Below are 15,745 nucleotides of genomic sequence, written 5' to 3' on the forward strand. Positions count from 1 at the left end.
ATCCTGTCACACCATCTCGTCAATCCAACTCCCCTCACCTGCCTCTGATCACCTCGTTAGTCCCTCATTCCCTTCACCTGGTCCTCACGCCCTTCTCACCTGCCTCTGGTCACCTCGTTAGTGCCTCATTCCCTTCACCTGGTCCTCACGCCCTTCTCACCTGCAGCCCATCCCCTCGTTAGTCCCTCATTCCCTTCACCTGGTCCTCACGCCCGTCTCACTTGCCTCTGATTACCTCGTTAGTCCCTCATTCCCTTCACCTGGTCCTCACGCCCTTCTCACCTGCCTCTGGTCACCTCGTTAGTCCCTCATTCCCTTCACCTGGTCCTCACGCCCTTCTCACCTGCCTCTGGTCACCTCGTTAGTCCCTCATTCCCTTCACCTGGTCCTCACGCCCTTCTCACCTGCCTCTGATCGCCTCGTTAGTCCCTCATTCCCTTCACCTGGTCCTCACGCCCTTCTCACCTGCCTCTGATCACCTCGTTAGTCCCTCATTCCCTTCACCTGGTCCTCACGCCCTTCTCACCTGCCTCTGGTCACCTCGTTAGTCCCTCATTCCCTTCACCTGGTCCTCACGCCCTTCTCACCTGCCTCTGATCGCCTCGTTAGTCCCTCATTCCCTTCACCTGGTCCTCACGCCCTTCTCACCTGCAGCCCATCCCCTCATTAGTCCCTCACTATTTAGCTCCCTCACTTCCACTTGTCCTCTGCCAGATTGTCTTGTGTTTTCGTGCCAAGTTCTCCAGCGTTATTAGAGTTTATTCCTGACCTGCCTGTTCTGACCCTGCCTGCCTGCCCTGACCTCTGATTCTCTGCCCCGCCCCTTTTTGAACTTGTGTGCTTCTTCGACTGATCTCCCGGTTTTGACCCAGCCTGTTTCCAACCAAAGACAGTAATCTTTGTGACTCCTGTCTGAGTCGTGCTTTTGGGTCCACTCTAATAGTGCCGTGACATCCATGGACTTCCTCTGACTCACGCAGGTCAACAAAATCCCCCCCACTCCATTTCCTCTTAATCTCACAGCAACAACAGCTGCATCGGTCCTAAAACTGGACTTCTCGGTGACACCCTTTCATGTTCCCGACACGGCGCCTTGTAAACACGGCTCGAACAACAAGAGTTAGCCCGGCCCCGCCAGAGTCAGCAGACGCACGGCCACCTCCGGCTACCAATCCTACGCTCCGGGGACTGATGCAACGGGGCTGTATCGTAAAGCCCGGTTCCCCCGGGAGGACCGGAAGCCAAATGAGTCACAAGTTAAAAAGTTAGCCAATGGGTGAGTCCGTATCGTCCCCAGCGAGACTCGACGTATCGGCGTCTCATCTTCATGGACTGCGAAGGCCCCCGCCATCTTTTCAAAAGGTGTCTGAACGGTAAAGAAAAGGACCCGGTCAGTCCTCACTGCTTAGTTACAGGAATAACCAATGACCGTGTCCATTTCATCCCAGTGCCTTCCTCGCCTGCCACTCGACACCCTCTGCTTATTCCAAAGCGAGTTGGCTGTGGCTGCGCCCTGTGTTGCTGCTTAGTTTGGCCACACCGGCTTGTGGGTCTATTTCGGTATCGTTTGAGCTCGCTCTCAGAACCCTTCGGCCACGCCAGTTTGAACATGGAGCCGAGGGGCTTGAGACACTCGGTGAGTTTTTTGTTGTTGTCCCTTCAACTTCAAGAAAAATAGTTTTCGTTCAAACACTGGCTCACATTTACTCTCGGCAGGTTGCGGGCAGTTTATTTGCGATGGATTCTTCACTGCTGTGATTTGTGATTGATTCCGCCGCCTCGATTGGACGGCCGCGCTCAGCATGAACGACACATCGCCAAGGTGAGGCAGCCGTGTGATCATATATGGATGTTTACAAAGACGTGAAGTACTGACGCCGAGGGGACAGGAGATAAGATATATACGACGTTATAAATGTGTTCTAAACATTTATATCCAAAAAGGGCCTCGGCATTTATTGCTATAAAAGCATTACACATGACCAATATGAAATAATTTTAACACATAATTGCACATCTTTGAGGAAAATAGTGGTTGCACACATATACAGTAAAGTTAACTGGGCTATATGGGTATAAATACACAAGCAGATGCTGGGAAAGCACCGTGGTTGCGAACTGATCTGTAGTTATGGGAGCTGGTAGTCTGTTGGCAACGTCTCCTGGAAAGCCAAAATATTCTGCAAGTCAGGCTAAAGATACAGTAAAGTCAAAAGGTTCTACTACTTTTACCCGGTTTGTTAGGTTAGAATAATAGGAATAATAAAAGTAACAATAATTTGTCTCATCGGCTTTCGTAAACTCACCTGATGCTATTCAACTTACTGTGAACATGAACCGCTCTTAACAAGTGCGAATGATTTTAAATAACAGACTTTTAATGTACGGATACAAATCAGGAACACAACTGAATCGTTGAATGACTGTGTTTTGTTGTCTCAACCCATTCCGCTCATATGGAGAGTCATGGTGGAGTAGACGGCTGAAGAGTTGAGTTATATGTCGGTGGCTGCGCTCGCGGGTCAGGACATATCAATGGGCTATTCTAAGACCTCACCCAGATAGCTAAAGTAAGCTACAGTAGAGCAGCTGCTGCCAAGGCACTCTGGGACTGATGTGATGATATATTTGCGAGACGTGGCGTAAAACCTGCAGGCGTGGGTGTAGCTTTGCAGTGTCTAGATATAAACCCATTAAATGTGATTTATTTGAAAGGGACCGATGTAAAGTATGGGTCTTTCTAAGTAAACTCCTATAAACGAGTTATAGGAGCTCTTCTCCACCAACAGTGTGCCGAGTGCTCACAGCTTAAAATAGCCGAGCGCATGGCATGAAGTGTTTGTATGCTGCATGCACAATGACAGCATGGCTCAAGCTGGCACATGGCGTGTACATAAAGGTCATCGGTGCAGAGGTGGAAACCTTTTATAGTAATCATCAAACAGCCTCTTCCTGAGCTTTTGAACTGCACACATTTTGAAAAGATAACTGCTCACAATGTGCGACTAGACAATTTCTAAACAGACACTAACTTCCTTGTCTCATTTTAGGAACTTTACATACCCAACCGATTGCCCTATGTTGACCTGAGCTGGCCGGAAAAAAAATAACGGAGCTGCAGGAGCCGCAAAGGAGGCCAGACAGGTGATGCACGAGACTGAAAGAAGGTTGTTGACATCATGAGCTGTGTGGAAAAGCGACACGTGAGCCATCGGGTGGGAAGCATGCTCCACCATCGCTTCCCCAACGGCTTCACCGACTTGGTCATGGACGAGACAGATCGAGAGGTCAGCACCCTCACGGACCGGGCCTTCCGAAGTCTCTGCGTCGGAGATGACGCGGTTTACAACGACGAGTTGACGTACGGATACTCGCCTTTCAGCTGCCACAAACCTCTGGTGGGGCAGCCTCTTAAAAAGACTCATCACAAGGAATCTAAAAAGCATGGGCAAAACAAAAGTGATACAAACTGTGCCGAGCCGTGGGAACAGCAGCGACAGAAGAACATGTCCCACATGTCGTCTATCCTCAAGGCGTTGAGTGCTACAGAAGAAAGCCGCGAGGGGATGTTGATCAAAAATGGAGGTATGACGGACTCTAACGGGGAATCGTGGGACAAGTCTGCACTTCGCAGCATCCAGAGAGCGCTATCGGAATTCTCATCGGATTATCTCACCGGTGGACATTTCAAGAATTCATCGAATAAAATGGGCAAAGACGCTGCCATTGTCTCTGGGAAATCCTCAAAGAGCAAACATGGGAAATCCACTATCAAACTAAGGAAACTTAACATCAAAAACTTTTTCCTTCACAGTGAGTTTAGTCCTTTCGAAATATGGAGAGATTTCAACCAGTTCTCGTTTGGCCAAGATGACACCTCTGTTCTTCACCCTAAATGGTACGACATGCCTTTGTACAAGGAGCTTACAGAGGCACACAGACAAGAGACTCTGCATATAGAGGAGGTGCAGTCACGCCAGAAAGCAGCAGTGGAGCCCCCTCCTCCCACGGCTCCGAAACCCATCCCTCCCCCTCCTCCGCCGAAGGTCTTGCCAAAGCCCTCAGCCACTCTGGCTGAGGAGCGGTGCTCTTCAGAGAGAGGGGATGCGAGTGCTGCCCCCTGGAGGCGCAACCGGACCAGGGCAAAAAGTGTGATTCCATTAAATCAACCTGGGATGCTGCTTCAGGAAAACACTTCAAAAACAGTGGATGAGAATCTTCGGTTGGCCAAAAAGGAGGCGAGATTTGTGGACGTGAGAGCAGTTGAGGAAGTAAGCTCTTTAGCTTCGACTCCGTTCAGCATCTGCCAGCTGATGACTCCCGTCATTACCTCCAGACAACCAACGGAAACATCTGAAATCCTCCGAACGGTCCTCTCGCCCTCCTGCTTCGACCTCCCACTGAGACCACACTCTGAAGCCAAACTTACCCCTGAACCCCCTGTCAAGCGGGACGGCTACAAATCGCTCGCCTCGAGCATCCTCTTCAACCTCAAAGACAACAGGAAAAGGGTTAAAAGCCGTTACAGCCCTCCCAAATTCAAAACATTAGAAGTGCCCGAGGGTGGCACCCAATCCCCACAATCAGATCATATGAAATATTTGCAAGCTGGCTCTGAAGGCTACACGTCTGGCTTTAGCACTCCTGCCATTTCAACAGACAGACAGACAGTTTGCAGTCCTGTTTTAGAATCTGTCAACACCCCAACTAGTGGTCATACCAAATATGACAGTGATACACCTCTTTCAGATGATTATTTGTTATCAAATCTACTGCAAACCAAAAGAGAGGCCGCAGGTAATCTTGTTGAGGAGAATCCCATCTCCCCCTTAATACAGTTGAAAAATACCAAGAGTCCCAAGGTTAAAAAGCAAAACTACCCATCTTTAAATCTGTACAAGAAAGCCATCACTGTTGACGGTGATATGAAACATCTTCTAGTCCCCCTGAGCACCGGTGCTCCTCTACATGTAGACCAACCAACTGAGGCAAATGGACTTTCACCACGCACGCTACACAAAGACCTCTCTCCAAAACCACCGCCAACAAACACAGGGTCTTCACCAAATACTTTGAATGGCAACAAAGATCGTTCGCCCCTATTTTCATCCAATGCGGATGAAAACGAAGAGTTTTCATCAAATGTGTCAGGAGGGAAAAGAGCTCCAAATGCACCAGACAAAGCCAAACGGCCTGTGAAAGACATTAAAGAAAAAGATGTCAGCGCTCAGGAAAAAGATACCAGTGGCCAACCCATGAAAACAATGGATGTGATCAGAGCAGCAAGGGAAGCAATTACTGCGGCCAAAAATAAAGCTCTATCCGCAGCTCAGTCATATAGCATCAATAAGCCCATTTCAGACACAGAAGTAGTAAGGGAGAGAGAAATAGATGAAAAGGTTGCAGATCCAAGAGAAATGTTGATCGGCAAGAGTTTAATAGCAGAAAACAACGATATATCATCTCAAAGTAGAAATGAAGCGTCGCTGCTTGGCAAAAAGGGCCATGTCAAGAAGGAGCCCCCACCGGTCCCAAAGAGACATTTTGCAAAATCTGATATTCAGCTCTCTCTCGACAAACAGCAAACACTTTATGTCGACCAGCTCACTAACGGAGATTCAATGGATGCAACATTAGCGAGCGAAAATGAGTCGGTCCAGAAACAGGGCAAACTCAAACATATATTCTCAGCCCGACAGAACAATTACATAAAATATCAGAGATACGCCGAGACGGGCGATGAACAAGGAGGGGAGGTAGAGGATGGCGATTTGAAAGTAGACCCAAAAATAGAGGCGGATGAGGAGACGATGCCACTCAAAGAAATGAAAGATAGAGGGAAAATAGTTAATGACTTGCACGCTCTGAAAGGGCTGCAGAGAGCGAGGCTCGGCGATCGCGTTCTCGAGAACGCGAGGAACAAATTCGGTGTTGTTAGCATTGATGAGGAGGCCAGGGCTAGGAATGATTTGATCTCAAGGGAGCTGAGGAATATTAAGAAGGGTATGATGTCCATGAGAGGCAACACAACGGCTAAAAGAGGACTGTTTGCACAGAAAGAGAAGGATCAGAGTAAGCAGGAGACTTTCACAAAGTTAGACAGCAACGTCATCGTGAACAAAGCTCTTATAAATGACAATTATGACAAAGCAAAAATGGCACTGAAAGAGATCATCTCAGACAGGCAGAGAAGAAACAATACATTCACAGGAGAAGATGTAAATCCGATATTTGAAGAGAGCGCCGACGAAAGTTACATCACGAGGGTAGAGCGACGTAAAAAAGCCGTGAAAGATGCGATGATGGAGGTCAAGGAAAAGCAAAATGGCAGCCTTCTTGCACAAGAGGACGATTTAAAAGAGAGGTTAGGTGATCTGAGAGACCACAATCACATGAGACAGATCCTGTCCCAAACTGAACCTCGACTTGGTGAGGCTCACCGATCGGGGGGTAGGTCAGCGTTGCCTGGCATTGAAAAGACGTACGATCCGAGCTATGAATCAGAAGAAGTGAATGTCGGGTACGTCGTGAGACAGATATCTGAAGAAAGCGGAGAGAGTCTGATGAACCACATTGAGGACAAGAAGGGGGTTGCTCCCCCTGTTCCTCCGAGGAGCAAAAAGGGAGGGAGTAGAAGAGATGGAAGTGCTACTACTGAGATGGAAAGTTTGAAAGATGGAATAGATGTAAAATATGAAAATGTTGAGGTTGGCTTAACAGCGATGTACACAGCTGTAGAACAAGAAGTAGATGGTGACCTCTCCCAAAGAGAGGCCTATCAAAGGGACACCAGTCCTCTTAAAGAAAGGTGGGATGGAGTAAACAATGCCACCACAAAACAACCACACTCTGAAAATGGGTTGAGTTTATCACCGGAGTTTGGAAGAAATGAAAGTAAGGCAAGAAACTTGCAAGCAGATATGAGCCCCATAGAGGAAGCAACAAGCAGGGCTCAGGAAACATACCCGGTCAAACAGAAGGCTCCTTTAAAACCAGATCATCTCAACACACCACAGGAATATATTACGAATAATTTAGTGGCAGAAGAACCTGACAACATCAATAGAGCTAGTGAGGAAATACATGTGGATGCAGAGGCTCTTGGTGAAATCCCTAGAGATATAATATCACCCTTACTTCTGGTAAATGGTATTAACGTCAATCAGAGCCCCCCTGATCATGCCAGCTCGTCCTCAAAGTCATCCTATTTCTCTGTGGAGAGTGCACTGCACAGAAATACTGAGACAGAGTCAAATGTTTACCACTCTCTGGAAAACCTGATTGGAGAGGAAGAGGAGGACGGAGATGAGACGCGGAACTCTTCACAAGAGACGAAGCAGGCTTTGGACAGAATGGAAGCAGCATATTATTCTTTGAGCGATCGTGAGCCAGAGGTTGTGAAACGTCTGGAATCTCCTCAGAAAGAGACAGAAGTTCTGCACACGGACCGTAAGGAAAGAGACGACACTGTAGCCGATCAACCGGTAGCTCACGATGAAGATAATCCGACACCAATGTCACCCTCCAATATGTTCTCACCAACGTTGGGGATCCCTGCCTTATTTAAGGTCAAAGACAACACTTTCAGTAACAAGTTGAAGTTGAAGACGATACAACCGTGGTCACCGAGGGGGAGTCTCAGTGGTTCAGAGAGGGGAGAGGAGGTAATGGACAATCCAGAGGTCCCTCAGGCGAATGAACCCGCCACCAGAGGCAGCACAGCCATCCCAGATGAAATCTTCAAACCTAGAGAGAGTCCTTCAGACAGTTTGACATCGATGCTGCAGTCAACTTCACATCTGTTAAGCGAAAACCCAAAGAAGCCACAAGTTGGAGGGTTCCTCGCTGTCCCACAGGAGGAAGACAGACGCTCTGGGGTGAGTTCATATTCCGAGGGAGTGGAGAGCTTTACAGCCAGCACAGCTGATACCAGTGATGAGATAGGAATGGATACTGGAGTGTCGAAGGTTCCCAGTGAGCGGTCTGGGTCCACCTGCAGTGGTCATGAAAGCCAAACAGGGATGGGCAAACCACCGGTGGTCTTACCCAAATCCGAAAAGGCTGTTCTCAAAGCCATTAAGTTGTCAAATAGAAGGATAAAGAAGGAGGAGGCTCAGAAGTCCTCCCACAAGTCGTCTGAAAGCAAACACCGATTGGACGAACACAAGAGCGACAAACCCGAGCTCAGAAACGGCGGCGGTGGAAGTGACAAGAGCAGCGAGAGAAACCACGGAGAAAAGACAGGAGATGGTCATCGTCACGGTGAGAGTCACCACGACAAGAACGGCGATGACCAGAAGGAGACGCTACCCTACGAGAGACGACGCCCCAACGGGGGAAACGACCGTCCGGACGTGGGTCACAAGACTCGACGGCAGAGCCACGACGTGGTGGGAAGCAACGGCCATGCCGAGGAGGCGCTGCCCAACGGAGTCGCAGCGGAGAGGCGGGGCCGCGGCGGCAGCAGACGCCAAAGGCCAGAGCAACGACACTGCAGCAGCGAGAGGGTCATCAGCAACGTACCCGTGTACAAGACCACGTCAGACAGGCCCTTCCCCCGATCGCAAAGCACCGACAGGTACCTAGGGGGTCGAGCGGAGCGCAGGCTCAGCGCCGATACGTCGGGCAACGAGAGGCTCGATCCGAGGGCGCAGCGCATCGAGAGGTCCATCATGGACGAGCTGCAGCAGAGAGGCCGAGCCAGAGACAAGACGAGCAGAGACGACACGCACAGGAGGAGTCACAGTAACGAAGCTCTCCCTCCCGCTCCCCCTCCCCCTCCACCTCCAGCCCTCTCCCGGCAGTCGAGCCACACCAGCCAGCTCTCTCGCCAGTCGAGTATCGAGCACGCCATTGTCGCGCAGTCCTTTCCTTTGACGCAACGTAAGCTCCTGCAGGATCCAGACTCCGGGCAGTACTTCTTTGTGGATATGCCTTTTCAGGTCAAGACAAAAACCTTCTTTGACCCTGAAACGGGAAGCTACGTGCAGCTGCCGGTCCAGCCTCCAGAGGGCGCTGTTCCTCAGGCATCCCCCTTGGGAGTTTTGACCACGCCTCTGGTGGTTTACCACAGCTTCGTCCCGGTGCCTTTGTCCCCCATGGCTCAGAAAGCCGTCCTGGCCCCTCAGATGGAGCCAAGATTGAGGCAAATGCACTATACAGAAGGAAATCCTTACTTAGAGCCGGTGTATGGCTACCAACATGACCACATGTTAGGGGAGTTTCTCGGCACAGAGGAGCTGGACTGTCCCAGCTGATAGGCCACGAGGTACGAAAGGTCAAATCCACCTTCAGTTTAGGCTGTTTTGACAATACCTTTTAATTTTGAACAGTTTTAAATCGTCTCAGGTTGGATTTTACGTGTCTGATCCTTATTTTGCTTTCCGTGCCTCGACTCACACAAACTCCTTTGGCTCTGAGGGAACGATGTTGTGTGTAAACTGATGGAGGATAATTATTTAGCGAATTAATGATGTTTTTTGTTGAATGCCAATTGTGTGTTGGATATGTGGAAGATAATGTGCAATCTTTGAGAAAGATAAGGGACATGGACAATCCATGTACATAATGTATTTAGGTGTAAACAGAGAGGGAAAGCTTGAATGTAAATGTGGAATATTTATTGTAAATGCGGAGTTTGTGCTATCGGGGTGTCCATTGCTTTTCAGGTCTTCTGGCTTTTTGTTTTATTACCTGCAAAAGTGTGTTTCCTTGACTTTTTTTGTATGCAGCAGGCAGTTTGCAGTAACTTAAATCATCGTTAGAGATACTTGAAGCAAATAGAACTCACTTTAAAACATCGTATTTCGTTTATTTGAACAGATCGTGTTCACGCAACCAAATCATTGGAAACATATTGCATGCTTCAGTTGAATTTGCTGTTGAATGTGTTTGAAACAAACACATTTCATCTTCACTGAACGCTTGAACTGGCATTGTGGCAATAACAGTTTGTTTTTTTAATATGCAGAGAAGCTGGAGGAGAGTCGGTTTTGCACGTTGGTTGCATTTCTAAAGTAGACGAACACAGGGCTGTGTGGTGTCTGTGATCCATTCCAATAAACACGACTGTTGTTACAGATTCCACTGGCTTCATTTCACTGAAACATGCGTCCTTCAAATAATCGGAACTGTTGTGATTCAATTATAATTCAAATTCAGACACAAAGGACATCATTAACAAAGTGGTTCTATATGGAACAGGTTTAAAGTGGTTCTATATAAAACCGGTTTAAAGTGGTTCTATTTGGAACAGGTTCAAAGTGGTTCCATATGGAACAGGTTCAAAGTGGTTCTATATGGAACAGGTTCAAAGTGGTTCTATATGGAACAGGTTCAAAGTGGTTCTATATGGAACAGGTTCAAAGTGGTTCTATATGGAACAGGTTCAAAGTGGTTCTATATAGAACAGGTTCAAAGTGGTTCTATATAGAACAGGTTCAAAGTGGTTCTATTTGGAACAGGTTCAAAGTGGTTCTATATGGAACAGGTTCAAAGTGGTTCTATTTGGAACAGGTTCAAAGTGGTTCTATATAGAACCGGTTTAAAGTGGTTCTATATAGAACCGGTTTAAAGTGGTTCTATTTAGAACAGGTTTAAAGTGGTTCTATATGGAACAGGTTTAAAGTGGTTCTATATAGAACAGGTTCAAAGTGGTTCTATATAGAACCGGATTAAAGTGGTTCTATTTGGAACAGGTTCAAAGTGGTTCTATATAGAACAGGTTCAAAGTGGTTCTATTTGGAACAGGTTCAAAGTGGTTCTATATGGAACAGGTTCAAAGTGGTTCTATATGGAACAGGTTCAAAGTGGTTCTATATAGAACCGGTTTAAAGTGGTTCTATTTGGAACCGGTTTAAAGTGGTTCTATATAGAACCGGTTTAAAGTGGTTCTGTTTGTAACAGGTTTAAAGGTGTTCCATATGGAACAGGTGTTCTTGGAACAGTGGTTCTATAGTTGTCTTTGCTTTTAAGGTTTCAGGTATTTTGAGTCTGTTTTAAATCCATTACTTGGATCAGGTGAGTAGCCTTCAGCCAGACCTCTATCACGCCACCTGGTGGTCAGTTACCAGAACCACAGGAGTGAACTGTTGATTTCATTTAGTAATCTGAACCACTCCACGAATACGAACTAACACACACACTTTACATTTCCTAACTGGCACACACACACACACACACACACACACACACACACACACACACACACACACACACACACACACACACACACACACACACACACACACACAATAATAATAAACAATGAGAAAGTACCCAGCAACCATTAGTGCATATTTTTATGACAAATTATTAATTTAATTATTTGAATAGTTTTCTATAGTTTATTTAAAGTTTATGGTGAATAATAATACAACTTTACTATAAACAGTTTACGGAAGAAAAAGAAGAAGAAAAGAAGGCGAGTTCTTCAGACCACTTACACGGCTCTTTCTCCATCAAACATTTTTTTCTTTTCGCAGCTCGCCGTGTTCCCCATTTATTTCTCAAAACCAATACTTAACACACGCAAGGCGCCATCTCCCCACCCCTCATTGTCCCGGCGGCGGTCAAGAGTGCGGGAGATGCTCGGCCAATCAGTGGCAGCCGCAGCTCAGCGCCACCATGTCGTCGTACTGCTTCAGCACCACGTTCTCCTCGTCGTCGAAGTACAGCAGGCTGATGGACTGCAGCCTGTCGGGGACGCAGCAGGGGGCGCCCACCTCGCCGCCCGCCAGCCTCAGCGCGTGGATGATGGAGCGCACCGTGGCGTGGTTGGTCGCTCGCAGGTTGCCGCCCAGCGGGAACGGGCAGGAGCCTCGGCAGTGGTAGGCGTTGTAGCCGCGCGGGGAGATGATCCACCCGGACCAGCCGATCTCCTCGAAGTCCACGAAGAGCGGAACCCGCTGGCAGGACTGGGGCCGGCCGTACGGCGGGAAACCCGGAGAGGCCGCACGCCGCCTCTGGCGCCGGCGGTCGGGGAGCTCGGGGGAGGGCGCCGCGGGTTGGGCTTGTCCTGTGGGAAAGAGGGAGGTGGTGACCTTTTGACCTTAGAGGTAGAGAAACACTCTGTTTGCCATCGGTGGTATTACAAAATGTCGACTTATAATAATAACTTCATGTCCCTCTGTTGAGCATGTACAAGCAGTAAATACACCATTTCATTTTCTCCATTTTTTTATTGAAATGCACACAGTTTAATTTAACAATTTGCTCTGAAATTAAAGCGTAGAACAAATAAACAATGTGATCTAACAGCCGAACACACTCGCGAAGCCTTCTTTCCACAATGGAAATCTAATATAGTTCATAAAGTTCTTCCAGCTGTCGTTAACCCATCGCTTGTTCCCTTAAAAAGGCCTTTTTTTCTTCAAAAGTTGTAAAATGCTGTATTTAGATATTGAACATCATGAGTAACATAGAAGTGAAATATAAGTTTTGTTATTTGAGAAAATTCAAATAAAAAATGTGCCAAAATGGCCGATTTGGGCTCAAACCTCTCTAACTTAGTCCTGCTTCACTTTATCAAAGTCAAACTTTGCAGAGAGAATGTTAACACAGTTTAATATGAATTTCGAGAGTTGTATATCTTTTATCTGCCTCATTCCAAAAAATATAATCATCCTGGAAGTGATTTTTTTCAATTCGGACCTGAAACTTATATATTTTTTCTGTATGCCATCTTCATTTACTCTTACCTAGTAACATATAGACTGGTATGTCCACATCTGAACAAAAGAAGAACACAATTTAAAAGGTAAAAATTAAAAAAATGATGAAAGTAGCCCCAGTGGTTGCAGAGATACAGTCTTTTTAGTTTCGGTTTGCACTTTTCGGAGCAGAGGCCTAAAAAAAGCTTGGTGCTAAAGAGCGGCATGTCAAGTGACGTTATATGCAATCAAAAAGTATGTTACTGGCACGAAACTGGACGATGAAATAACACGACATGAGTTTGAAGAATTTCATGGGTTACTTCACTAAATTGTCGGCTGATGGTACGTTGATCATCAGTCTGATCTCGTCTTCATCAGTTCATCACGTTCATCGTCTGGGGTTATCTTACCCAGGTACGACTGGTTCGACGCTCCGGTCCTCCCGTCGTCTGAGAAGATGACCAGGTTGGTGTCCGTCGGCGCGCCGCTCCGCTTCGCCGCCGCCGCCGCCATCCAGCTTCCAGAGGGAAGTGTGGTGACCACCAGGATGCCGTTGTTCTCCTGGCTGCTGCGGATCCACTTTGACACCTGACGTCCAGAAAGATGATCAGAAAATAGTCCGTGAAACGTCTCTATCTGAATACAGGGTTCATGCACATGACCAATGGAGCTCCAGGACTTTTCCAGGACTTTAAACCAAATTTCCATGACCAAACATTTTGGGAAATCTCGATGTCTACATGAAAAAAAGTGAGAACATTTAGTATTTAACCTAACAATGAATACTTTTCCATATGTAGCCAAGCGTGGTTGAATCTACACTTCCCTGGCTGAGTGGATTAACCCGACCGCTTCACTAAGACACCGTTGCTATGGCGACCAAACTATTCAGTTACAGTGCGTTTACTCGTATGGGAGCGTATACGCCGGCTTATATTTTGGGCGTCATTCTTTTAAAAGTAAATAAATTATTTCAAACTCAGCGTGAATGAACATTTCAATAAAACACATTTGCATGACCTTTACACAACTTTTGGGATTTTATTTTTTTCAAGGTCTTTTCCAGGACTGGAAACAACCATTTTAGAAATTCCAGAACTTTTCCATGACCGTATGAGCCCTGTGAATATCTATTTGACGTGAGCGAGTGACGGCTCAATGCAATCAAATCACAGATCGAAATATGCACACAAAATGACCGAAAATAGCAAAACACGAGTTGACCAATGAGGAGGCTCTTACTGTCTGAGTGACGCTGAACACTTCCCACCCTTGAGTGTGAAGAGGCACCAGCCTGGAGGAGATGAGGTTTCCTCTCCACGGCTTCACTCGGCTGTCCAGAACCTCGTACAGATCCACCTGGAGCCACAGAGTTACACGGGTCCATGAAGGGAAACATCCAACGTCAACTAAATGTCTCCAGACAGGAAGGAAAGCCAGAGGACTGTTCATGCTCAGCATAACACCTCACACAGAACCATGAAGGGGCCTTCTGGAACCAGACATGGTTCTTCAGAGTGATGCCACTCTGGTTCTTTAAGGCACCATTTACGGTTCCATAAAGAACCTTTAAAATGATTCTTGAAGGCACCATTTCTGATTCCATAAAGAACCTTTCAAACCAGGGTTCTTTAAAGAACCATTTTCCTTAAAGAGTTCTTCAAAGAACCTATATTTGTGCCTTAAACGAAAAAATGGTTCTACTATGATGGTTCTTTGTCGAACCACAAAGCCTTTTAAAGAATCTGAGAATCATTATTTTTCCATATGTGGTATCTGTAAAATATTCTACAGGAGGACAGAAAAAAAGTAAATGGCATCCAAAAAAATGAAAGAAGAAGAAGCGTTTCACCTTGTAGAAATGTGGCCCGTAGGACTTCCCAAAGAACAACTTGTGTTTCTTTCGGAACCAGCGCAGCTCCGCTTTGATCATCCTCTCCTCTCTACCGACAGACGACAGGTTGAAGAAGTGGAACCTCTCTCCGGGGTGACCTGCACCGGGGACGCGCGTGCACGTGAGACCTTACACTTATCTTTTGGTCATGAACTGTCACAAAGTCTCAAGCAACGAGCTGTTCACCCGCGACGTTAGCTGCGCGTATTCGTGCGTAATTACGCAGCGTCATTCATTTGGATACGAATTACGCACTCGAACGAACAGCTTTAAATGCTGTATGGCTCACTTTTCTTTTTTCCAAAACAAAATATTTCCAAAACACCAGCAGTTCGCGCGCACATGACTTTGTTTTACTCACCTTTATCCTCGAAACTGCGCACTATGTTTCCTTCCAGAATCTCCTTCTGGCTCTTCGGGCTCCCGTCGGAGACGGACACCGCGTTAAACAGATCCACCATGAACTGAGGCGCCTTCTTGTGGGGAGCCGCCGCTCCTCGAGGTGAATCCTTCACGTGCATCAGCGCCTCCTCCGCCACCTCCTCGCCGCCGTCCTCCTGCCGCGCCGCTCTGCCCCTGTCCAGCGGGACGGCGACGCATCTGAGCCGCAGAGCGAGGATGAGCCAGAGGCGCAGAGCTGCCCTGGTCATTTTCTAGTGAGAGCGGACTGAGCGCGACACCTGCGGGTCACGGCGGGGTGATAAGAGCGGCGCCTTTGATGACGGGAACGTCCCGTAACACCGGGAGATGATTGGGCCGTGATTGATTATGGTGGGAGGAAGAGCACACAAAGGAAAGGTGAAAATGACCCGAGAGTCGGTTGTAAAAGATAACACGCACACACACGTACACACACACACACACACACACACACACACACACACACACACACACACACACACACACACACACACACACACACACACACACACACACACACACACACACACACACATAATAAAGGACTAATTCCTCTTAATGTGTATGTTTAGGTTCCAGTAGGTCAAAGGCCATTTGTTTTTAGTTTAACCAACTTTAATCAGGAAGCAGAGACACGTCTTAAAGCTAGATTAACAGTGATTAATCCCTCTGTTACCATGGAAACCACGAGCCTATTAAACTGTTTAAATAATCCGTTGGACTTCATGGAGTATTGGAAAGATGAAAAAAGGATTCACGCAGATAATAAACAGGCAAG

At 47.2% G+C, this 15,745-nt stretch overlaps 2 protein-coding genes across 4 annotated transcripts; one reads left to right on the top strand and one right to left on the bottom strand.

The window, feature by feature from the left end:
- Positions 1-1,535: 1,535 nt before the first annotated feature.
- LOC130204137 (uncharacterized) lies at positions 1,536-10,082 on the top strand. Of its 3 annotated transcripts, XM_056430683.1 has the most exons (3): positions 1,536-1,636; positions 1,717-1,822; positions 3,051-10,082. In XM_056430683.1, exon 3 carries the CDS (start codon positions 3,180-3,182, stop codon positions 9,255-9,257), a length of 6,078 nt encoding a protein of 2,025 aa, XP_056286658.1. In that variant the 5' UTR covers positions 1,536-1,636; positions 1,717-1,822; positions 3,051-3,179; the 3' UTR covers positions 9,258-10,082. The 3 variants fall into 3 exon arrangements, with proteins under 3 accessions (XP_056286658.1, XP_056286659.1, XP_056286660.1); XM_056430684.1 differs by lacking the exon at positions 1,536-1,636 and having other exon boundaries at positions 1,703-1,822; XM_056430685.1 differs by lacking the exons at positions 1,536-1,636; positions 1,717-1,822 and adding an exon at positions 2,552-2,570.
- A 1,429-nt stretch (positions 10,083-11,511) lies between these two features.
- Positions 11,512-15,197, bottom strand: LOC130204138 (bone morphogenetic protein 2-like). The gene is made up of 5 exons (XM_056430686.1): positions 14,909-15,197; positions 14,506-14,645; positions 13,896-14,012; positions 13,064-13,241; positions 11,512-12,016 (listed from the first exon to the last, which is right to left on the bottom strand). The coding sequence occupies exons 1-5, from the start codon at positions 15,195-15,197 to the stop codon at positions 11,598-11,600; spliced, it is 1,143 nt and encodes a 380-aa protein (XP_056286661.1). The 3' UTR covers positions 11,512-11,597.
- Positions 15,198-15,745: the final 548 nt, after the last annotated feature.

Source organism: Pseudoliparis swirei, chromosome 13, assembly GCF_029220125.1.
Source record: "Pseudoliparis swirei isolate HS2019 ecotype Mariana Trench chromosome 13, NWPU_hadal_v1, whole genome shotgun sequence".
Classification (NCBI taxonomy): domain Eukaryota; kingdom Metazoa; phylum Chordata; class Actinopteri; order Perciformes; family Liparidae; genus Pseudoliparis; species Pseudoliparis swirei.

Bases quoted from the DNA above. Each gene is read 5' to 3' on its own strand.
- LOC130204138 (XM_056430686.1), bottom strand. From the start codon at position 15,197: ATGACCAGGGCAGCTCTGCGCCTCTGGCTCATCCTCGCTCTGCGGCTC. The intron at 14,646-14,908 runs GTGAGTAAAACA...TCCCCGGTGCAG, and splicing joins GCGCAGTTTCGAGGATAAAG to GTCACCCCGGAGAGAGGTTC. The intron at 13,242-13,895 runs GTAAGAGCCTCC...TCTGGACGTCAG, and splicing joins TGTTCAGCGTCACTCAGACA to GTGTCAAAGTGGATCCGCAG.
- LOC130204137 (XM_056430683.1), top strand. From the start codon at position 3,180: ATGAGCTGTGTGGAAAAGCGACACGTGAGCCATCGGGTGGGAAGCATG.